Source organism: Hippocampus guttulatus, chromosome 11, assembly GCF_054856545.1.
Source record: "Hippocampus guttulatus isolate MCC_2025c chromosome 11, RoL_Hgut_1.0, whole genome shotgun sequence".
NCBI lineage: Eukaryota > Metazoa > Chordata > Actinopteri > Syngnathiformes > Syngnathidae > Hippocampus > Hippocampus guttulatus.
The window spans coordinates 15,881,672-15,906,603 of record NC_141271.1 but is presented as its reverse complement, the minus strand read 5'-3'; the positions used below and the strand labels follow the sequence as shown (position 1 = coordinate 15,906,603).

The 24,932-nt window shown below is 42.0% G+C and overlaps 1 protein-coding gene across 2 annotated transcripts; it reads right to left on the bottom strand.

The window, feature by feature from the left end:
- Nucleotides 1-4,604: 4,604 nt before the first annotated feature.
- Nucleotides 4,605-24,718, bottom strand: ikzf2 (IKAROS family zinc finger 2). Of its 2 annotated transcripts, XM_086123369.1 has the most exons (9): nt 24,488-24,718; nt 22,428-22,477; nt 17,864-17,953; nt 15,850-16,041; nt 14,607-14,774; nt 12,691-12,828; nt 11,225-11,338; nt 9,182-9,986; nt 4,605-8,624 (listed from the first exon to the last, which is right to left on the bottom strand). In XM_086123369.1, exons 1-8 carry the CDS (start codon nt 24,559-24,561, stop codon nt 9,208-9,210), a joined length of 1,605 nt encoding a protein of 534 aa, XP_085979495.1. In that variant the 5' UTR covers nt 24,562-24,718; the 3' UTR covers nt 4,605-8,624; nt 9,182-9,207. The 2 variants fall into 2 exon arrangements, with proteins under 2 accessions (XP_085979495.1, XP_085979496.1); XM_086123370.1 differs by lacking the exon at nt 24,488-24,718 and adding an exon at nt 23,098-23,647 and having other exon boundaries at nt 4,605-9,986.
- Between the last annotated feature and the right edge of the window lie 214 nt (nt 24,719-24,932).

Below are 24,932 nucleotides of genomic sequence, written 5' to 3'. Positions count from 1 at the left end.
AATTGAGTGAGCTCCTGTAGGCCTCGGCATTTTTCTCCTCCTCATCGTTTGCAGCGGGTTCGTTCAAACGAGTGTCCTTTATTTAGCCCGCTTGCAAGCAGAGAGGTGGCCCAAATCAAACTTCATCTCCCAAAGTTCATAATTTGTCTCGTCACCATCCAACCCGAGCCTCGCCCAGCGGGTACCTGTCACCGCGCTAGTGTCCTTTTAACTCATGTTGGCGGACAAACTCGAACACACTTTTCAGGCGCACGCAGTGAGCGTCGCGACTTTCACCTGGCAGGTCGATTAAACTCACTTTTCGTTCAGACCCCGGGCCCATAACCTATGAAAAGAGTCTAATTTTTACACGGCGTTCAACGTGACAACCCACGTCCTGGCTCTTTGCGTGAACGCAGGTTTCACAAGCGTGAATCAGTCATTCATTGATTAGGTCACGTGACGGTGTAGAGGTCCACGTCACAGTGGCGACCAGGTTGCCACAACAACAAACTAACAACAGGGGGACGAACCAAATTGAACAAATAACATGATGAGGGCATATACATATATATATATATATATATATAGAGAGAGAGAGAGAGAGAGAGAAAGAGGGGAGGAGAGGCCCGGTGGTCCAGTGGGTTTTCTCCGGGTACTCTGGTTTCCTCCCTCATTCCAAAAACATGCATGGCAGGCTGATTGAACACTCGAAATTGTCCGTAGGAGTGAGTGTGAGCGCGGATGGTTGCTCATCTCTGTGTGCCCTGTGATTGGCTGGCAACCAGTTCAGGGTGTCCCCCGCCTACTGCCCGAAGATAGCTGGGATAGGCTCCAGCAACCCCTGCCACCCTTGTGAGGATAAGCGGATCGGAAAATGGATGGATGGATCGATAGATACAAACACACACACACAGTAATATAGTCATGATAATAGTAGCAGTAGTCGTCGTAGTAGTAGTAGTAGAAGACAAGCGTAGGATGTAAATGACGAATTTAATAAAAACAAATAGAGCAGAGCACCAGCCCACATTTAGCAGCATGTATCATATAGGGTGAAAGGAACAAATTGAAAGGCTGACATTTACTTGTTTCCTTTGGTTTACAGTATGTGCGCCTGCCCTTTACATCACTCAACACAATTCCTCCACATCTAAGTTCCACCACCCGAAAAAAGTGTAGGCCGACTTGAGAGGCCAAAGTGAAAATGTTGACACACACACACACACACACACACACGCACCGCTTCATTAGGTACACCTCCACAATCGAATCGTACTTGAACAAAAGTGATTTGTTTTAAAATTAAACTCTTGGATGTCGTTTGCCGATAGCGTAGTTGCCTAAAAAGTCATATACATGAACGTTTTCAGAAAACAAGAAAAAACATCAATTCAACAAACCTTCACTTCACAATCCTCCATCAATACGACTTCTACAAAAATGATCCAAATTGCCCTTGTATGAAGAGTCTTACAAAGTCAAACCAAATCATCCACAAATTTTCATCAGCAGTGTTTCTGAGAGCAGTTTGCGAGATTACAAACATCGGAAATATTGGTCAACAATATGGAACATCCACTTTCTTATCATGTTTTGTGTACCTCCCTGAAATGTATGCCGTTATATAACCTGAAGAAATCGCTCAACTTATCATGACCTTTATATATTGTAATAAGGTTGGCACCGCTGACAAAAGTTTTATGGGTCATCCTGTTATGTGTCAGTTGTTTTGCTGTTCTTCGCAACCTTTGACAATGTCAACACAAAGTGCGCACACGCGCGAACAGAAACCGTTTGCCAGTAACTTTGAGCAGGTGTGTGTTGCTGTTCCTCAAAACCTTCACTGGTCTCGCTTTTTCGGTCACGTTCTTTATCTTTGTGTGTGTGTATGTGAAAGTTCTTGTCAAGCGGCAGTTTCACTCGGGTTGCTTTTCTCTCTTATGCGTCACTCTGATTGTGCTTTGCCGGGATGGATGCATCGGAAGGGTGTGTTGCGATGGGATTTTTTTTTCTTAATGATTGCCGCCCAAATGTCAGCTGGCGTTCTCCCCTGTGCTCATTTGACATAATCACACTTAATGGGTAAGCGCATCAGACTTGCTTCTAGTGCGCCTCTCAAATGCCGTTCAGTGCACGTGTTCACCGCACGTACCGCGGCTAAGTGGAGGAAGGAAAGTGGAAGTTCCCCACAGCCGTCCTTCCTCCCCGCATTGCAACCTCTCACATTTGAGAATTCTGACCGCAAACCTACCCCGGCGTTACCCATAAGCCTTTGCAAAAGTTTTTCCACAAGGGCGCTCAAACAAGAACATCCAGCTGCAGGCAGAAAGCAAAGTTGGCTTGACGTTTTTTTTTCTTCATGAACGCCAATCCAAGCGCGGGTTCTTCGAGATGTGCCTTGAGTTCTTCCTCTCGTCAGCCACGCTGCCGATTTGTGGTTTGCAATGGCATCAAGTGTTTTCGATCATGGTTTGAAATGTGATTTTGCGACCAGAATTTCCGAAATACGCTCCGCACACACTTCAGGAGGAAAAACGTTGTGTGATAGCACATTTTTACGGGACAATATTTCCTATCAAAAGCGGACTTTGAGTTTCGTGCAACTGTGCATGTCTTCACTGGTGCGTGTGAGGCTTTTTAGGGCAGGGCAAGCATCCACCACGACCTGGCAGGAAAAACAGGAATAGGCCTTGTCATCTGACGATTACACAACCTTGCTTAGGATTCTCACTTGGCTGGAAAAAAAAAAAAAAAAAAAAAGGCAGCAGGAACTGTTCCTTGTTCTGTAATTTAAAACCATCAAAACAAGTCGCACCACTTGTAAATCAACATGTACTTTATTCCAAAGTGTTTGGTTGACTGGTTTAACGTCGTGCGCTTATTTCACACTACGGCGTTGGCCCATGTGGCAAGGCAATTAAAAGAAAAACATGGTAGAAAATAAAATCTGGACAGAAATTGTGTCCATTCATCTTCGGAAATAAGGTGAGGTGAGGGTCGCCGGGCTCACAACCCGTGTTTTCGTTCACCGCAAACATTTTTTGATGGGGTTAAAGTGAAGGCCCGCTAAGTTCAACCATCTCGGCACAGTCGAGCTTGGATTCAGTCTTTTAAAGTACGCACGGTGCCTAAAACTCAGCTGAATTCCTTTTCTGTACGGAATAGTCGCTAAGAAAAATGATCCGTCCACCGAGGTTCGAAAATATGCGGCTAAAACACTCAGCGTTGATCTTATCTTCCATAGCAAGTCTTACGTGCAGAAGCAGTTTGTCACGGAAGGTGAATATGTGGAGAAAATGTCATCTGCGCTCCGCCGGAGCTACTTTGAAGGCAAGCTGGCCGACACGAGTTGATCGCAGTATCTGCACATTGGAAAGTTACACCTTGACGGGGTATTTAACCCTTTCGGGGAAAGCGGTTACCGCAGTGGACAGCTTAGCATGTTATCGGGTTACAAAGGTGCATGAAAAGGGTTCATTTGTTTGATCTTGCATTGATTTCAACTTCCATTTATTGGAAGTGTCTCACAGCTTTTGATGAGCTATTTTATTTCAACATTTTCCCCACAGATTTTTCCAAACTTGAGTTCATGAAAAACAATGAACCCTTTTTTTTAAAATTTACTTATTTTCTTACCCACCACAAGAGACCTTGGCTTCTTTCTTTCTTACTTTGCTTTCATTTTCAAGAGATTGATTCCGCATCCCCCCCCCCCCCCCCGCTCCCCGCTCCGCTATGTAGAATCTTTGGCTAAAAGTGAAAGCCATTATAACTGCATAAAGTGAGGCCAGATGAAATACGTCGCATAACAAGTTGAAGTGAACTCGAGATCAGCTCTTGCTCCGTGAGAAATCAAGCAAGCCTTAAGCGTGGTGACGAGGAACTTAAAAAGATTCGTCACCGGGGGTCTGTTTCGACTTCACACCTTCAACTGTATTCTCCATTTATGCTGTGCGCGTGTGGGTGCGCGTCTGTGGTAAAGGGGCGAAGCACTGTGACATTTACAAAATAACTGAAATGTGATGCGGGTCGTGCCAAGGTGGCGTATAAAGTCATCATTAAATATTTCCGACTGAAATATTTCATTCATCCAAATTTTGGATGAATCATTGGAAACGATTCTATTTCACACCCGCACATTTCATTTTTTTCCCCTTTAATATCTTAAGACCCTTAGAAAACGGGTTAAATTAGATTCCCTATTCAATTTTTTTAGTTTATCCAAATGATACGACAGGCCGGGACGGGAAAACTACACAAGTTCTATCTGACTGCAGAGCATCATTGAATCTGTTCAAATCATTTCTGGGTAATTAACTGTATTTGCAATATGTGAGTCACAAGAAGCTGGAGCTTTTCTACTGGTTATGCTTATTAACCCTTTCATGCACCAATAATGATCACTTGTAACCTGATAACATAAGATGTCCACTGTAGTGACCGCTGTCCCTGAAAGAGTTAATAATGACATTTTATTTAGTTGACAGGTTTCCTTTTATTATTCTGCAATGTCAAACCCAGTGGCATAACTTTTATCCTCTTGCAGGTTTAAAAAAAACAACAAAAAAACATTGTGTTATGTTTCTCATATGAAAAAGTTCAAATAATGTCGTAGGACACAGTTTAGTAGTTGAATAAATTTTTATTGTAACAAAGTTTGACTTTGCTCCGACTGAACAGCAAAGCCGGGATTTACTTTCCAATGAGAGAAAACCCGTTCCTTCAAAACATACACAAGCTTCACAGCAACGTGGCTTCATTTTACATGATTTTTGTCCAAATCCTCCATTCAATATTTCGGAAACGATAAAGATATAACAAAAGGAACTCAATTTATGGGCATTATTTGATCAATCAAATCCAATTTATTGGGACATAAAAATATACAAGTTCTGCAAATACCTGAGCTCCTGTTTGAGTGCATGAGTGCCGTTTCATTGTTAAAATGTAATTACATCAGAACCCCCCCCCAACAAAAAATAAAACAATGAAGCAATCCTACTGTTGGATGCCCAAAAAATAATATTCAGCATACATACATATATATATACACAGTTGAGTTCAAAATAATAGCAGTGTGTTTCAGAAGCTCCAAATCCTTTAGTCGTAGAATTTTTATTTCCATGCCTCACCAGGCACGGAAAATTATATTTGAAAACGAGGAAACGTTTATCCATTTTTTCGACAGCTTTTACAGAAAATGAAGAAAAATAAAACTTGTGCTGTTAAGAAAAAAAAACTGTCATAAAAAAACTCATATTTACATTATAAACTCCAATTTTCAAGGATTTATTATTCAACTAATATTCAGTTGTATAACCACTTTAGAGGTGACCCCATAACTTTTCTATTCGGATAAAGATCCGGGGATTGATCTTGGCGTGACATAATTACTTGTTTTGGTGTGGAACCAAAATGCAGCATTTTGAACTCACTTACTCGCGTATTTGGCATCAATGTGTTGTCAAAACGCCCACTACCAGGGCATTACCAGGCAAGATGACCTCGACAACTATTTTCATATATGCAAACCCGTGTCAGACTCCGCTAAATGTTTGCCGAGTAGTAATAAAACTGCTCTTATTTTGAACACAGCTGTAGACATATTGTACGTGTATATACAGAAAATAGCACATTTATAGTACACACAGAAAATTCAGCTCACACAGTGCTGACTTCTTTCCCCATCGTCATTTTTTTTCTTAGTTGACTTGTGCCGGTTAGATAACAGAAAAGTACATTTTCACAGGTTGGAGATGTAAACAAATTTCTGTGCCACGGTTTGCGCACATGAAAGTTGGGTGGTGGTTGCTTAGCACCAGAGAATAATAAGAAGAAGAAATAGAGAGAGAGAGAGAGAAAAAGCTGCCTTTTGATCAAGATATTACATTTGAAGAAAATCTGAGGTTAATTAAGTTGCTGAGTTGCCCTCTGAGAATTTTGGTCTGCTTACAAAACTTGCTGTCACAACGAGATGATGTATCAGGTAGTTTAGGAAACTGACATCAGATCTTTTCCGCATAAGCCTTCCAAAAGTGGACTTTTGGTTTCATCAACAGTTTTCACTGTCGGCCTGGAATAAATCGTTACCTTGTTGCAAGTGTGTTGGCTAAAGTGCAAGGTCAGCGATACATAACACATCATTTCTTCTCGCAGGCTGCAGTGACGCCTCTCTGAGGTGAAATTCCTTTTTTTTTCTTCTTTTTCCTTCACAGTGCAAAGCAGTTTTGCTTCAACTTGAATTTGCATTTTATACCTATCGCTTTTGTAGCATCTAAAATTGATCGCCAATAACCGTTTTTTTTTTGCAGTATAATTGATGAGCTCAAATGATTAGCAGGCTAAGTCCACATATGTCAGGTCAATGACATCACACCTAAAAAAGAAATTATGACTCAAGCCTTAATGTACATCATCTATAATTTCAGATGACCGAAGTTTAAGGCATCATGTATAGAAAATATTTCACACAGAGTTGAAAAATAATGTTTGAAAGGATACATATACAAATATGATGACCAAAATGTAAATTTCCCCAGTGTGGGACAAATAAAGGATATCTTATCTTAAAACGTAAACTCCGCACACATAGATATGAACATGAACAAATGAGCTTCATATGAAAAGCTACAGCATTGATTCATTTAATAAGATTTTTTTTTAAATCTTTTGAGAGCGAACAAGCTTCTAAACGCGTGTGAATAGAATTGTTGTTAGCCGAGAAGTCAATGAAAAAAGGAATGCGAAAAAGCTCAATCGGTAAAGGGTGTCGTGAAGCAATCCTTCTTGGTTTGGTTTTGGTGTTTGATGAGCAGTTTGACGATTTAAGTGCAAAAGAAATGGAAGTGAATTGCTTTGCCGCAATGTCATGACAGAGTATTGCATTTTTTGCCAACTCTGCTCTGACGTCACACAACCAATTTCACACTTAATCCTCGACATGCACATTATTTTAATTGTGTCGCAATCGCTTTCCATGCCTTACGATTTGAACACATCAGTTGTGACTGTTCTGAATTTGACAATTTTTTTATTATTACTTTTTTTAATATATATATTTGCACCACACTCGTCATACTTACACATTACATAAGAGAAGGCAAAGTGTTGAAAATGTGCAATAAAAGGCAGATAAAAATGAGAGGTAACCCCTATATGAACCCTGATGATGATATCATTTTTGTTCTAAGAAATCCACAGAACAGGAAAAAAAAACTGTACATGAATTAGAATTTAAAGCAGCCAACAATATCGTATACAGTTTCAGAGCAAAGACGAATAACGTTTGTCACAATAATTTTGGTTGTTAAAAGTAACTGCGTAGGCATTGTTTTTGGATTACGTTTTGATTGTCTTTCACATTATTCAACACTAAAATTCAAATAAAGACCCCCTGCCTCCACCCCTGATTACACATTTCATTTACGGCGCCACGAAAAAGTATTTGCCCTTTTCTCAAATTCTTATTTTGTATTTCCCACAGCTATCCAAATCTAGTGCAAGAGTAATCGCCGTTTTTATTGAATCATAAATTAAACACATATTTTGGAAAGCTGAGTTTTACTGACAATACCCTAGTCTGGTTACTCCCTGACTTGTTCAATTAAGAATTGACTTAAATAGGACATGTCTGACAAAATGAAGTCAGCCAAAAGATTTTTTAAAAAAGCTGCAACAAAATACTGTCAACCAAGGAAATTACAGATGAGTCATAAAATCATTGATATTTTTCAGTCTGGATGGGGTTGCAAAGTGGTGAGTCATTTTCCTATGTATTTACCAGATGAAAGCTGATTTTTTTGAAGGTGCGTGTCTTGTTACGTCTGGTATAAAAGTATTTCAGAAAAAGATCAGACTAACAGTCAAATATAGTGACGGTAGTGCGATGGTCTGGGGATGCTGTGTTCATTCAGGGCCTGGACAATTTGCTGTGATCGATTGAACTCCAATTTCTGCTCTGTGAATCTCATTCATACATCAATATGAATACCAATAACTTGTGAAGAGGGCAAATAGGTTTTCATATTACTGAACATATATTTTTCCTCCCCCGCACCCCTCCCCCAAACAAATGTTACGCTTCTTAGTTTACAAAACCATGTTGAACTAAGTTTGGTCCACTTTAAAAGGCCCCAAGCTACCTGAGGATCTTTGTAAACTAGAGCAGGTGGAGAGTCTCATATCTCAAATTTAGCAGTAATAAAAAAATAATTTCATATTAATTTCATATCAATGGAAATTTGACCCTATAAAATAAATACTGTAACAAAGCAAAGCTTAATCGTGATCATGGCACAAGAATTAATATAGCTTCAAAAATGCAGGACACAATGAGAATCAATATTACCACAGGCAAACGAGTCCAAATGGACAACAAGCAGCATCAGGTGACCAAAATCACGATTTGCAGCAGACTTTTGTTCTTTGTTACGAAGGAAAATAGGGCCACATAGGAAGGAAAAACAACACGATTTTACTGCCGCCCGAATGAACAAAAAAAAGCTTTAATATTTAAGTCATAATATCACTAGAAAAAAAAATGTTTGATTCAAATTGCATATTAACACGTCAATGTCCAAATTCCCACACAAATGTAAACGCATAAGTCACGGTGTCTCTCTCTCGAGCTGCCGTGTCGTTACCTGGAAAAAAAAACCCCCAATCAATATTTGTTCGGTAAAGCTCTTCTGACTGATGATCAAACAATCCCAAGAAAATATGCATTTCAAGACGCCGTCGTCCTTTCTCAGGAAACAAAACAAACATTTGAACAGTTACTCACGTTCAACTGCTCCTACTGATGATTGAGATGATTGTCCACTTACTTTATTTTCATAATTACAACTTCATTCTTACAATGCGTTAACCTTTTTTTTTTTTTTTTCCTTTCAGTGCGGTTCGCATACTCCTTCATACTTTGGAAATAGTGAGCGTTACGAAGCCTAAGCAGAAGGACCAACCTACAAATCCTTGAGGTTTGTTTTAGCACGCTTTTCAAAGGCTCTCACTCTAACCGATTTGATCTCGTTTGTAGCAGCGCGCACTGCCACGAAGCCTTCATATGGTTTCTCAGCTCTTCAAATTCACACTGCTTGGAGCTGAAAAGCTTGTACTCGCGCTACACGGGTCTGCAGCAAAATAAAAGGTTCGGGAAACAAAACAAAAAAAAAAAAAAAGAGAATGAAAATCTTCCCCATACTTGTCTTTAAATTTGTATCCGTCCTTTCACTGGAACGTATGTTCACCGCGAACGATATGCGAGGAGAACTCATAACGGTCTTTGCTGTGGTGACCACAGATGTTACATTCCAGCGGATCCCTGTATCCATGGCAACCCATGTGGATGGTGTACATGACGTGATCCAGGAAGAGCACTTGGCAATGGTCGCACTGGAAGGCCCGCAACTCCCGACCTTCCCGTCCAAACACCCGCACCCCTTCCTGGACTGCGGGCCTCTCTCCGGCTTCTCGCAATAGCCCGCTCGCAGCTCCTGAGCCAGTTCTGGGTGACGCATCTGTCACGTGATCACCCGAATAAACTGCGGGGCTCGAGCGGGACCTGAGACCGGACGGGAGATTGCCGCCGGGATTGAGGTGCCGCTCTCGAGGGCTGCTGCGAGCCGACTCGGGCGAGTCACCTCCGCTGTTGCTCGGCGACTCTTCGTGTCCCGAGTGGGTGGGGCGGCTATGCCGAGGCAACGAAGCGGGCCCGTTGGAGATGCTGTGGCCGGGGAAGTCGGAAGGTAATGTGGGCTGCAGTGGCAGTGAGTCGGTATTCCCTGAACGCTCCACTCTCTGGTCAAGAGGCAAAAGATGATGGTAGAGTGGGTTGACCATGGGCACATGTTGCAGAATGGGCCGAAGTGTTTCTGATCCCAAATATGTCAGGGCATTGCCCATCGATTGGTCCATCATGTGGGCCGACAAGAGCTCGGGCTGCTTCTCAAACTTGAGGCCCATCTCATATCCCATTTCAGGGTAGCTGTAGCGCACCATCTTTTCACCTGTTTAAAAACAGAGCAGTATGATGACCTGGTACGGGTTTTATGGTGACCGGCACACGAGGCTGTGTTTGCACATTGGTTTCACCGGTCTCAAACAAACCAGAAAATGGGACATGCTATGTTCTACATCACGCTTTTGGTCTTGGTTTCCACTGCATTCGCAGCTTACATCGTACTGTGTGACAAAATGTACACGTCCAATACGAGAATGCCGGATCACATATATATATATTTTTTTTTTTAACCCTTTCAGGGACAGCGGTCACTACAGTGGACAGCTTATTATGTGATCAGGTTATCATTAGTGGTGCATGAAAGGGTTAAATTGGTATTTTTACTTCCTTAGATTACACGGTGAACTTTTTCAATTAACACCACTCAAGAAAGTGAGGGCTATTCAGCCTTCAGGAAACATTTCAGAATCGACCAACAGTGAAAGGAATTATATTTAGAAACGTACCAGGGGAATCTAATTGAACATTATTTTAACAAATAATATTCAAAAGGACCCAAACTTGAATGATAATATTCACCATGATTAAAGAAACCACACTTTGAAAAAATAAACTAAAAAATTCTGTGTAGCCCAAGTTGAGCCCCTCCAGCATTGTGTTGGTTTTATTTAACATTCTGATATATATATATATATATGTTGTATATATACAGTATATATCTTAAAGAGCCGCAAATCCAGGAAAGGAAGTCAAAAGTCAGAGCACACTTCCTTTCGAGAATAACTCAACCGTGTAGTTTGTCATTTACATGTTTTACTTGATGTTCAATGTGTGAAAGTATGAAAGGTGGAAAGCCCCATCCATCTACTAATGTAGACCAAACCTTCCAGAGCAAGGATGCGGTGAACTGTAAATAAGATTGCAAGTAGCAACGTTACAGGTGTACCTAACCACAAAATGAAAACCCATTTCCTTGCCACTCTGTCCCGAGGCTGCTCTTACTCCCTCAACCTGTGTATCTTAGATCTGCCAAAACAAATAACACTTCTGTCTGGTCTTTCTGGTGGTTTTTTTTTTTTCCAATACAGAATATGATTTTGTAATTTGAATATATTTTGCCACGCAACCCGTTTCCTGATTATATGCATTTCATTGTTTACATTGATCGTATTTTCAAATCACGATCTGAAACGTGTCTTGATTTGTGTCTATCTGCCCGCAAATGCTAGCTAAGACGCAGCATTTAAACCAGCTGACGAGCTGCCTGCGTTGATAAATACCCACCCACAAATTTCTGCGGTGTGGTGCTCTTCCTTTTTCCAACATTGCTGTTGAGTCTTTCAATCACGAGCGGACGCTCAAACGTCGTCATGGGCCTCGGCTCTTTCGGAACCTCACCTGGGAAAAGAATGATCAAGATGACCTTTAGTGGAGGCAGAAATTACAATGGAAACGTTTTAATGCATAACAGAGATTTTATTGTTTTGAAAATGACCTGGTTTATGATAAATGTAACAAAGATGGGCTAACGCAACTAGCATTGATGTTGCTGTAGTTTTAACACTTTTAAGACAAACACTGGGCCCTAGACTGGTACCTGGTCATGCGAAGTGAGGAGACATCAGCAATTTTGTTGATTATAGGAGTTGCAAAGAAGTTATATTTTGATAAAAGGCTCACCCACCTTTGCCTTTGTCAAAAAGGTTTTTTTTAATTTTTATTTTTTAACAAATGTGTTTGTGGAGCTTATTTAAAAAGAGGAAATAATCAATGAATGAAACAGAAGTAAAGCCGACAACTTTCAAGAAAAACAAAGCTCTATTTAACACACATTAGGACCCGTAAGGTTTGTTTTTATTGTGACTTGACTCGTACGTGCAACCTGCTCTGCGTAATATGTTGCAGCAGGCTTCCCAATAAGACAGTGAAGCCATCAAAACTGGCGTCTGGCAACGATACATGGAGCCCAAGCACCCAACATTCAAGGACAAGACTTTGGAAATGTTTTTGGAGGGAAAAAGAAATACCCCAAGATGGCGCCGGCTCATTGAGGAGAACCAAGCGCATGTGCATTCCAACAAGAAAATTCTTAGTACTGGCTTCATGGTGACGTGTATAATTAATATATGAATGAATCAAAATACGTCTTTAGGAAAAAAGGTTGGCTGCTTGTGTGATATTTCAACACAAATGGTGCAGCAGCACATGTAGATGGACAACACTCAGGCATATATTCTTTATTCTTTGTGGAAAAAAAATCAACACTACTAATGCACCTTACTGATCACTTTATTGTGAAACTTTTCGTAGTTTATTTTGTATGTCTGTCTGTACAGTATGTCTGTCCCTTGGTTGCCAAGGCATATACACCAGTATGAAGTATGAACTCACGATGCGCAGACTGTTTAATTCTTGACATTTTATGATGTTATGACTGTATGTTTTGACAAAGTATAATATCGCAGAGTGTTATTTGTCTAATTAGTGTGTCTTGGAGGTGCGACGCCGGAAGGGATGAATGGCATTTCTCTTCATTGTAATGGAGTAAGAAATTTTGAGTGTTTTGTCATACTAGCAGAGTCATGTAACAAATGAAACTCACAAGTCAAGGCACTACTTCTGTAAAAAAAATATATATAATAATAATAAAATTTAAAAAATAAAGGCTGCACTCTGTTGCTGTTGTAACATGATGGGCAACATTTCCCCCAGCTTGTTGCATATTTACATTCCTCAAATATATGAATTACCTGCATACGGTCCCGTGTTGACAGTTGGGTCCAGACCAATGCTCTGTAGGTAACCGTGGCAGCGTTCTTTGTGCTCCTCAAGGGAACTGCGCTGTTTGTAGCTCCGCCCACAGTAGCTGCACTTGTGTGGTTTGCCAACTAAAAGTGAAAGAACATTCACGAGACAAGAGGTGCACCCTTTAATTCATTCACGGCTGCACCGAATAAGAATGCAGACACTCGGCGGTCTAAAAAGAGATCGTGCATCCCACTCGTCTCATAGCGGCGCCTCTGTTGACGGCAAATGTCATTCTTTCTTGCCAAAGCAAACTTTATTTTTAAACGCGGTGTGTCGGTCGAATTGTGAAATCAGTCGACATGTGTATTAGAAAGGAGCTTTACCGCCAGGTAAAATATCCAAGCAGTTCTGTTGATGCTGCATTGAAACCATATTTAGGCTTTTGTTCTTGTGGTCTTAACCAAATAAAACACTGAGATAGTAATTATAGGCATTTTAGACAAGGACAGGGCATGACGCAAATGAATGAATCAACATATTCCCTTCCTTTGATTACTTTTAAGAGTGCAAGTGGCAGGAACTTTGTCAATGTGAAATCTTGTGGGCTTTATGAATTGACAAAAATGATTGTTTGAGTATCGAGTATTTTATTTGATTTTTTTTTTTTGTATAAACGGGGGCTAATGACAGCAAGTTTCAGTATTATTCAAGTGTGGGTGCACGAGAGACATCCCGCTTTATATTTAGCTCCCCACCACCATATGACATTGTGCAGATGTTGGAAAGACCTTTCGAATTAACCTTTCAGATGGCCTCTCAATTATTCATGCAAATAGTCCACATTGCTTTCTGAGACTCGCTTCAATGTACTCGACTTACAAACGAATTCCGCACACTACAAACCTAAAACCTGAGGACAGCGCCCATATCCAGACTATTCCCACTAAATTGGAGCCATAGATTTGCGCAAAAGTGGCGATCACGTGACCGCGATTTCCCCCCAGTGAACAATCCAAAAGTCAAAATCGATTGAAATCAGAAACAGCATTTAACGTGGACCGAAGGTGACAGGCAAAGTCTGTCAATATACAATATGATTTTATTGATTTGTATCCGACTCTCAATATCCTTTCATCGAATGACCGCCGTACAACAGCTAGCGGCAGAAAAAAAAATTCCAAAAGAGCAACGAGCGGTGGTGAAGTCCCGAACGTTGAAATGACGGCGCTCTGTCTGACCTTGATTTTTGAAGATGCAAATGAGGGGAGAGCAAATCGTCTCTGATGGGAAAGTGGGTTACAGTTGACAGACTCCACCAGCGCTCCTTTTTTAACCGAACCCACCGCCCCCTCGGGGGAGTTAAGTAAGACGAAGAACAGCACGTCCTTGGTTCCTAGCAACAAAGCTTTTACAGAGAGATAAATGCATCTATACCTGACAACACAAAGAGTACCTTCGGCCTTGGCGACCGCTGTCGCTGTGTCATTGCATGCTTATTTTATTTTATTTTATATTTATTGCGTTTGATTTCAAACAGGACTTGTGAGGCAGTGTTCGGTGTCAAAGAAAGAAAGAAAAAGAAAAACACCAAAGAAAACGACTGTTCAATATCTTACCGGGACCCCAATTTAACTTGTTTTATTTTTGGAATGACGTTTATGAATTTATGATTGGAAAACAATCACAATTAAATAAAATAAGATTAAAATCAAACGGTTTTGCTCGATTTCTGTAAAACCTCAAGCTCGGTTGGGCTAGCCCAAGACTTTGAAACAGTTCTGTATATATCGGTGTGGTGTGAACATCCTTTTTCAAAAAACTCATGTAAAAGTTGAATTTATAAAAAAATAAAATTTTTTTTTTTAAAAAAGGTTGTTCTGGGACTAAAGGGAAAAAGGACGCAAAGGAAGAGTCTTACCGGCATGAGTGCGCAAATGACCCGTGAGCGCATCACGGCGGCGACAGGCGTAGCTGCAGAAGGGGCACTTGAAGGGTTTTTCGCCCGTGTGCAACTTAATGTGCCGCAGCAGATTTCCCTTCTGAGTGAACGAGACACCGCACTGGTTGCACTGGAATGGCCGCTCACCTTAATAAGGAGGCACACACAGGAATTCACCTCACCGCACTTACTGTCAAAATGCGAATATAAATATCAATACATTTTCAAAATATCCTCCTGACTACCAGTGGTTCAAATTTGTCCTCTGTCGAGGACATTTGCGAATCTAAATGTCTCCCAGCCAGTGCATCCAATCGCATTAACTCCTTTTGTTACTCTAAAGAGGACATTCAGTGCGTTCCAATGATACCAAATTTGTAGGGGTTAGAAAAAGTCAGAAAATGGCTTCCCTCGGTGCAAGCACTTTTTATGGGAAGAGGAAAAGTAATACTTTTTGATCAAACACATTTTGTCTTGAAATGCTGTTGGCATTTTATTTATAAGACTCTTATGAACACGTTAAAGTGTTGTTTGAGTTGTTTTAAGTGTACTTGAGCCTAGTATTCAAGTGTTTAAAAAATGTAGTGGGATTTCAAAACTTTCTTTTGGAGTAGTCCAATTACTTCACATAGATTGGGGAATTTCAAAATAAATGTGATTGGACAACATTTTTTTTCCCCTGGTAGTCAGGAGGATATTACATAACACCGCCGCATTCATTTGCGAAGACTGAACGTCAACATCAAGAGGGGGCACTTGACACTTTAAGGGCGGCGAAATACTGCAAGCATTTTGAAGTAAGTCGTGCAGTTGCACACCACTGCGGTGCGAAGTGTTTGAGGTTCAGAAATGTATGTCACTTGAAATGCATCGAAATGGCAAACGACGGAGTCGTCTGCATCTTTTGGCATTTGCGCTCAGCAGCAGGAAGTTCTTTTTTTTTTCTTGTCGTTGTGGCGGTACTGTAACAACACCGTTCTCATGGAAAATCGTTTGACCAGCAGTCAGGTGGAAAGGAGAAATGTGATCCTACGCTGCGACAACCCACGGCTGTCGTGGCGTCATTCGGAACAGGTTGCGGGGGATTCCGAGGATATTTTTCCCTGATAATAATTTCAAGTCTGAGTTGTTGTCTTGGAAGACGAAAAAAAAAAAAAAAAAGCAGGGCTCCACACCCCATTTAAAAAAAAAAAAAAGCCTTGTTTGGCTCCAACTACAATACCGTTTGGGTGTCGACTGGGTCCATCCACGGCCATATTTTGTCCAGCTATGCCCTCCTGCGCGTGACTTGGGCTCCGTGCCATCGATTCCCCCACAGATGTCCGTTCTTCTGCGGTTTGGGGCTCACACCCCGGACTGGCGTTGTCGGCCTCTTCGCTCGTGTCTTCTTGCTTGATCTGTTTATCGCTCAGCTCTTCAACACAAAAACAGGGAAGGTTCAGTTTGCGCATTTGAACATAGAACCGCCATTTTTGTTTGAAACAAAACTGGGCCCAACTTAAGATTTCATTGCGGCGCGACGGAGGACGGAATTATGAGTCGATTCGGTCGCAGGATACGCAGTAACCTGGCAACTGAATTGTGTCGGGAAGCTTTAGGATGGACTGCCACAATGCCCAAAAAGAGAGGAGCGAAAGATAAACAGGCTGGTCTGGTTTCTGGCTGCCTCCAGGGAAAAGAGGGAGTGTCGAAGGCCGCGTGGTTTATGGCACCTTTCCGGTAATGGACACGAGCCCCGTGATAAGAGGAGGACGTTGCGCAGTTGTGCGTCTGGGGGGGTGGAGATAGCACGTCCGCACGTAGCTATGCCGAGCTGCACACGCTTCCAATTGGGACCGAGCTGATTGCGCAAGACAACGAGTAGACCACAAAGGCACTGGCACACAAATCTCAATCAATTAAACAATCAGGTATGAGGTGTGAACTCTTACTTCGACCTGAAACTTAATTGTGGACCTGCATCAAGACATTTGGGACAATTGAATGCGCGCAATTTTGGGGAGCAGTTTAGGGGGGTGGTGGGGGGGGGCGGTTGTGAGGTGTTGGCAATTCGGGGCAGGGGTGGTTAGAAGTAATCATCTCCTTATTTTCTTCATTACGATCATTTCTTTCATGATTGCTCCATTCTGAAATTCCTGATCATGTACTTGGAAGTCCATTCCAAGTAGCGGAAATCAGGTGATCACTCATTTTCCATCAAGAAAATCTCATCCGGTGGAAACTTATGAGCACACGTGTACATCCATCCATACAGATCGCCGTATCCGATGACAAAATGGATAATCAAGAAATATTTCAGTTCAACAGCATTCCCACGGAGTAGCGATTTTCATGATGAGCGTTAAAAAGCTTTGAAAGAAAATGACTTGATGACAGCACTCGGCTACAAGTTGTTCCTACAAAAAATAAATCCGTTTTTTTGAATTATGCATTGCAGGAAGTCTGTGCACTCTTTGTGTTTCCTTTGACTACATTTGCATTACCCCCCCCCCCCCCCCCCGTTCATTCATTTCTTTCTTCTCATAAACGTGAGTTGCCTCTGCTGTGAGATGTCACCACTGGCATAAAGGGGCTTTGTAGGTTGGAGTGTGTGTGAAAGTGGCAGGACATAAAACTTACTGGTCCAGATGATCCGGTTTTGGGATTTACAACAGCAAAACTAACGCCGTGACTACATTGGGTTGTTTAACTTCCGATCCGACTACATCCTTCAGCTTGTCCCTTCAGGCGATTCCATTTAACCCTTTCAAGTTTGGTCCGAGGCGTTGAATGAGGAAAGGAAGAAATTTAGCGGCAGAAATGTCCACGTAGCATCTAAAGCTTGCAATTTATAGTTCCACTTTAGGAAGAAGCATCTTCAACCAGCCTCATCTTCCCCGTCCGTATCCTGGCAACAAGGAGCAGACCTTGCATCTTTACATCTGTCTCCTCTCAGTGTGACTGAGTTGAATGTTTCAAGTGGTCAAGTGAGGATTACTTGAAACAATTTCTGCTATAAATGTATTTCACATTTGAAGCAAATTATCAAGCCGGGCAGAGCACGGCGCACTTAGCGGCCGCGTCTGCGGTAAAAGGATTCGCAAACTGACAAAAATGTTAAAATGTCCGTTTCACTCGGTGAATGGATTTGTGATATATATATATATATATATATATATACACATATACATTTATATATATATATACACACACACACACACACACACACACACACGTGCGTATGTATGAGCACTCACCACTGGGGGAATTACGACCATAAGGCTCATTTTCTCCGTTCGATGTTGACATTCTTGACTTCTCCTTACCTGGAGAGCATTGGCCATTACCTAAAAGACAAAACAAAAGTCAGCCATCGTCACGGTGCCGTTTCAAAGTGGTCACTCTATATTTGGGGGGGGGGGGGCGGGGGGGGGGGGGTGAAGGTGCAGTGCCCCAACAGCTCCAGTAGAGGGCAATGCTTCCTGTGAGAGTAGTAATTGAATTCCAAAATGGTGAGCCGAAAAAAAATGACCTCGTCCTTCCAGTGTCGTTTTGGAGTGATGTATTTTTGGGTGTCTGACTTCATGATTCATGTTGGCTTCTTTCCAGGGGCGCAGCAACCTTTGCCCAGTGTTTGCCATTCAACAGACTTCTGCTTTTAGGTCGCTTTGAACTCAGCCTAGAAATCGGGTGACGTCACCAAGTGAACGATTCGATGGAAATTTGTTGATCGGTGTTGTGGCCCTCTGCGATACGGTTGCATTTTTATGATGAACTGAAATGTCTTTTGTGCAATTTCATTTCATTTCGCCACTCGTTGACACGTAGGGCGGAACAAATCAGACGAGAAGAACGCCTAATCCAGAACGTCACTGGAAGGGACAATGAAAAGAGTAAAAATTGGGAGTCGAGCCAAACACGGTGTGAAAAAGGACACAGTGGCTTGTACGTCTCAGGTGAGGAAAACAATTAACCAGAGATAGGAACGCCTTCGGTAAAGGTCACTGAAAATGCATTGAATTTCTACCAATACACCGCATACTTCACATACCGTACAACTGCGCACATAGGCTTTTCTTTACCAGAGTTAAATAAAGCACAGACCATTTTTCTTGCGCTTCTGTGTCTGAATGGCAACCGCGAAGGTAACGCCGCTTGAATGCCGAAGGAAACTAAGGGAACCCACCTTGTGTAACCGCGGTATCCTAATGTCCAGCAAACCTGGATCGGATTGCAACCTCTCGGCGGCTCAGGCTACGGATATCCCGCGTCCACTCAGAGGGAGAGCAAACCAATCCCTTATTCTCTTGCGGCCTCCTCCGTCGGGGGGGTCACTTGAACAATACGGCGGCTACAGGCAAACAGGATGCCCGGACTGATTTTTAAACAAGTCCTCTACCTTCACTTATTTCGATAGCTCAACTTTGTTAGAAAAGCTCTCATTGGTCGGTTTTAGCTGCAGCTCCCCTGAAAGGGGCAAACTGGAGGGTGCTGTCCACACGGGATGACACAATCCTTAGGTCTGGGCTCGGGTTGCGCGACTCTGAGGAAATCTCAGGTGACCAGGGTGAGTTCACCCCTGGGCAAACTTGTCCTGGAGACAGATCTCATGGCCCAGATTTGTCTCGGAACATTTTTTTCCATGACGTTTGTGCAGTATTTCCTCAAACTATTATTGAGCCGAGGCGTTCATTTTACATATGAAAAATCACACAGCACACCACCGAACAAATACAGTATATCACAAACAGTATAACAGAAAAAAATGACGCTCTCTCTCTTTCTCTTTCTCAATGGCAAAATGGTGGACTGGTTCCGCCTCACGGTGCAGAGGTGCAGGATGTTCGACTGCGGTTCCGGCCTTCCTGTGTGGAGCTTGCATGTTCTCTCAGTGCCTGCGTGGGTTTTCTCCGGGTACTCCGGTTTCCTCCCACATTCCAAAAACATGCGTGGCAAGCTAATGGAACGCTCTAAATTGTCGCCAGGTGTGATTGTGAGCACAAACGGTTGTTTGTCAAAGTGTGCCCTGCGATTGGCTGGCAACCAGTTCAGGGTGTGCCCCGCCTACTACCTGAAGACAGCTGGCAAAGGCTCCGAGCACGCCCGCAACCCTCGTGAGGATAAGCGGATTAGAAAATGGTTGGAGAGATAGATAGATAGATAATCAACTAGCTATCAAATTTATCTATTATTTTTGACAATCAATGAATGGTGTGGATATCTTTTTTTTTTTTTCAAAATTGTCCAACATGGCTATGTGCTTGTTCAGAATTTCCGCTTCCCAACAGTAAACACCCAATTTTTGTCGCCCGCCCCCATGAAAGGCAATTGATTAGCATGGTGTTGAAACAAAATAAAACATTTTGCGTTTGATTTGGAAAGCAACGATCAATATTTTTCCAATTTTTTGGGGGGGGGACGTTATGAACCATAACGTGGACCAAATCATTTATTTATGTCTGCACTGTTAATTAGAAATAAAGTTGTGCTTTAAAAAAATAATGTTTTTTTTGTGTCATAGATTAATGGACAGAATAATCAACAGATCCATCGATTATAAAAATAATCGTGAAATGCAGCCCTTGTGTGTGCGCTGAAAAATGCCAATCCCACGTCTCGCCTTTTTATCGGTCTCATCCTGGCCTTTTACGCTTCAGAATGCTCATATAATTAAACAATCATCTATCCCGTTGAACATGTTTTATATTATAAATTTCGGCCCTAGAGAATGTTCACCATATTTATTTGCTGCGGTGCGACGCATTAAGCTACGCTTCTGTTTGTGCCTTGAGGGATTTCACATTCCTCTTCTTTGATAAATGTTCCCGGTTGAGTCACGATACTTATTGACATGGCCAGAAAGGCTTTTATTGTTCAGGTACACGCTAACTTGAAGTATACTGATTGATGTAAACACGGCTTGATGTTAATTAAGCAAGACTCGAGTCACACTTGGCCTGCAATCATAATGTCTGGCAGGACACAATCATTCTCCTGTGTGGTAGGGATGTGGTTTTTCCTGTCAACCGCCCCCTCCGCCCCTCCTCCCTCTCAGTCTTCCATCCACTCCAACACACACACACACACACACACACACACACACACACACACACACACACACACACACACACACACACACACACACACACACACACACACACACACACGCATGTTCATGCAACAGACAATACTGGTCCTGCAACAAACTCTGCTGATGTAAATTATGACATGACGTTTTACTGAAGAATCGAAGCACTATACCACAGGGTACACCGCAAATTATAATTTGAAAATTATATTCCAAAAAAATAATATTATTTTTTTTATTTTATTTTTTGGAAGCCAACTGAAATTGTGGTGTCGGAATTCAATGCAGTGTTATATTTTCACTCACAAAAACTGTTGTTCGTCCAAACGCATATGCACACACACACAGAGCAGAAGTAGCAACAAGCAATTGCTATCACAATGCAATTTGTTTCACCTCCAGGCTACAAACTGCACCTGCGACATGCACTTGATTTTATCATCCATTCGAATCTGAAGATACGCTTTCCTATTTGTCTCAACCTCACGTTCCCGTCAGTTAAAACGAAAACAATGAGGTGATCCACTCCTGTGACTTGCGAACATATCTGCAGTATCAAGCTAACCAAGGAGTTTGTTTTTTTTAATGTTAGCTTTCATAGCTAAGGCATAGACGGGACAAGCAAGTCCTTGCATATTTGTATTCGCCGTGACCCAGATTGCCACTGTCAACAGGAGTTCATGTGAATACGACTCGCCACCAAGGTCACGAAAAACGATTTGGTTTTAGTGACATAGATCGAGAACTCTGCCAAAAGTCAACGAGCAGAGCAACAACGTGCCTGTACATGCCTTTGCAATATTATATCGTTATTTAGTTCTCACTTTAGAATCAACAGATTATTTTTAAAAAAAAGGATGTTTCGTGGGGAGAGACATTAAATTGATCAAGTTCGCGTCAATCACAAACAGGAACAATCACTTAAATCATACGGCATCAACTCCAAAGTTGAATGAGTGAAGGATATTTCCTGGAAGAATTCGCCGTGCACAAAAACTTGGAGGCTAAATTGGCAATCGTGTGACTTCAGATCAGAGGAGCGCGGGTCATAAACTCTCTTTGTGTGTGTGTTTTTGGGATGGATGCCAACTCACCCCGAATCTGTCAGTGACGGCGAGGAGGAAAATGTGAGAGAATGACATGTGATCTCGAAACTGACCTTATCGTGATTTTGGAAAATGATCTGTACTAGTTGCTCAGTCAAAAAAAAAAAAAAAAATTCTTTCTTGGGTGACAATAACTTGACGGGATTATGAAAAGAACAACTGCTGGAATCCTGCCTCTGCATGTTTTCCAGCATGCCATGAGTGTGTGTCATCAAAGTAAATGGCAAGTTTGTCACTCACATCCATGTTTGCTCCACCTACATTATCCAAGGGTGAGCAATACTTTCATTTTTAGTCACACTATTATCAAAATTTTTTAACTCGTTTTGATTTTGCTACGGATGTTCAAACACTGCCTTCACGGTTGGTATTACGACGGCAACAGTTGGAGGGCAGAATAAATTATATCAACATCCATGATGTCCAACGGGGAAAAAAAAACGTGTCTGGAAGTTTGAACTCATTCACAGTTTACGAAGGCGTTCAACTTCAGAAATTTCAAATTCCCGCCAAAGCACGTCAAGGTGAGTGAGGTCAGACAAACCCCCCCCCCCCCCAAAAGATCGTTTTCAAACACGTTCACTTTGAGGGAAGTTGCTTTACAATGACTGGAGTGCAAGAACTTACTAGCAGCGTAGCCATTGGTTGCCTCCATTTCCAGTGCTGTGGTGGTGCGGCTGAGGAGAAGACAAGAATGCTGTCATTACAATCCACTTTTTGCAAACGCACCCATTTCTTGTAACTACTCTCCGTTAGTATGCGGTTGGCGATTATGCATCATGTCAATTTGAATGACACACCAATCGCTGACACGTAGTCGCAGAGGTCATAGATAACACGTACCAACAATTGAATGGCCCAGAATTGGAGCACTGGAGGTGATATATGAAGCATGAAAGTACATTTGTATCTGTCTGTATTTTCAATATATAACATCAGTGTACAACTGCATTCACTTAAATAAAATAAAAATAAAAATCACTGCAATTTCATGACTCATTCATCCATTCCATACCGTTCCATTCTGCTCATATTAAAATTACGTTTCGCGCCGCACTTTGTTGAATCGATTTAGATTAAAAAAATAATTATTCATGTCATGCATTTTAATGACAATTGCCATCATCTAATTCGTGCCCTCACATTCAGTCATCTCACCCCTCCGTCACTTTGGCCTCGTTACACCCAGGAAAAACTACTTCTACACGACTTGGAAAAGGAATTGTGAGCAATCATGGAATTATATGAACATCATATCGCTGTAAATAATAATAATAAGGTGAGTTGAAACGATTACCTTCAAGTGTTTCCCCCTGAGCAAAATTACTTCAAATTCAGTCGAGAACTGAGGGAGGGGATGGTTGGTCGTCTCCACCTCCCCCCTTTTTTTAAAGACCCCAAAAGTCCAAATCACTTATTTCCTCTCGTGATATTTAAATAATGCAGGGGAGGTCTGCATTATTGAATAAAGCTATTAAAGAAACCCAGCCAGGAACGTGATGCCAGCAAGTTTTAGAAGCGCATGGAAAAGTTAAGGAGCGTATCTTCCCTCAACGTTGACATGGTCACCGTTGACTCCCGATGACTTTAAAAAAAAATAGAATGATCACTGGGGGAAAAGTTCGACGCGGACCCGACTCAACCTAATGCACAAACAGGGACGTCGGAAAAGGGAAGCCTCGAAGGGCAGCGAAGAAGGAAAGAAGACGAGGGATGGATCAAACTGGATCCACCGGTTCCTAAGGAATTAGCCATAGCGACAGGGAGCACCCAGTCGCTTTTCAAGGGACTGGAAAATCCGTTGGTTAAGTCGCTGTTGTTGAAAGCAAGCAAGTGTCGGGGATGTGACTCACTCACGCTGGGAGGAACCGCAGCGCCACGCGCCTTTTATTCGAATCGAGCCCGAATGGATGCGCGCGGTAATGAAGGCCACGACGTTGGCTTCAACGGCACATTCAAACCATGCTGGCGTTACATAAAAATAAGGCACTTTATTAAGTTGAATCCCTTTTTTTTTTTTTTTTTTTTTAAAGGGGGTAGTTTGCAATGTCACGTTTTTAATGCTTTTTTTTTTAACACTCTGCTGGATGCCGTTTTTACTGCTGTGCCACTTGCGTTTCCTCTCTGGAAGTACTGACAATATTTTCTAATAAAGCACTATAAGTTAAGTAAGCTTGAGAATACTGAACCACCAGTTGCTCCCGATGCCTCGTCATTAAATGAAGAAACAGTGTAAAGAGCCCAATGGTATATGTAATGTGTTTATAAGCGCTGGGCTGCTTCTAATATTCTGCTGTTCATATTTGCACAACGAGTTCAAACAAAACATAATAAAAAGTGTTGGAATGCATTTATAAAACGCAAACTGTGAGATCTTACGAGGCAACTTGGTCAATGAGTGAGTTGGCAGTTTATGAAATTATGAATTGAATATTGCTTCACTATTTTGGACGAGTTGCGATTGTCACGCACAATTATAAAACACATTTGAAGGAAGTTATTCGTCGAGATCATTTTCAGCGCCTTCCCAGGATAGCTTGTGAGAATTCAGCACCGACTGCCATGCAACAGGTGATCGGAATGAGCCCGGTTTGTTACCTCACCAGCATGCATTACAGCACATAGCTATGTCGAATGTCAATTGTGCATTTTTTTTTGTGCTCTTTGTTTTCTTTTTCTTTCTTTACCTGAAGCCTACGTAGTCTCCCATTGAGGTGCACGGCGATCCAGAGTGAGTGTCAAGGTGCGGATCAGACTTCATTGTTGCACCATGCTGAGAAAGAAAATAAACCCGGGTCGGTTCCGAAGCCCCAGCAACAGTAAATCCCTTGTTAAGGTCCACCGCCTCCTCTCGTCTCCATCTCCCGCCGAGAGCAGCCGCAGAGTGACAAGTGCCACTTGTGGTGCAAGCGATGTTGTTAGTATGTTTTTTTTTTTTTTTTTTTTTGTCTGATACCGAGAAATGGACCGCGGGGTATTGCGGAACCATTCTGCATGGCTAGGACAGTCAACGGTTCCTTTACCACGAACATTTTAGTCGTGACCATGAAGCAGTGGCGCTCATATACGGCAAACTGTCATATTACGGCTGCAGGAATGTTGACTTTGATGTTTCAACTTGGATGTTACCAA

Bases quoted from the DNA above. Each gene is read 5' to 3' on its own strand.
- ikzf2 (XM_086123369.1), bottom strand. From the start codon at position 24,561: ATGAAGTCTGATCCGCACCTTGACACTCACTCTGGATCGCCGTGCACC. The intron at 17,954-22,427 runs GTAAGTTCTTGC...TTTGTCTTTTAG, and splicing joins AACCAATGGCTACGCTGCTA to GTAATGGCCAATGCTCTCCA. The intron at 12,829-14,606 runs GTAAGACTCTTC...TTTCACTTTTAG, and splicing joins TCATTTGCGCACTCATGCCG to TTGGCAAACCACACAAGTGC.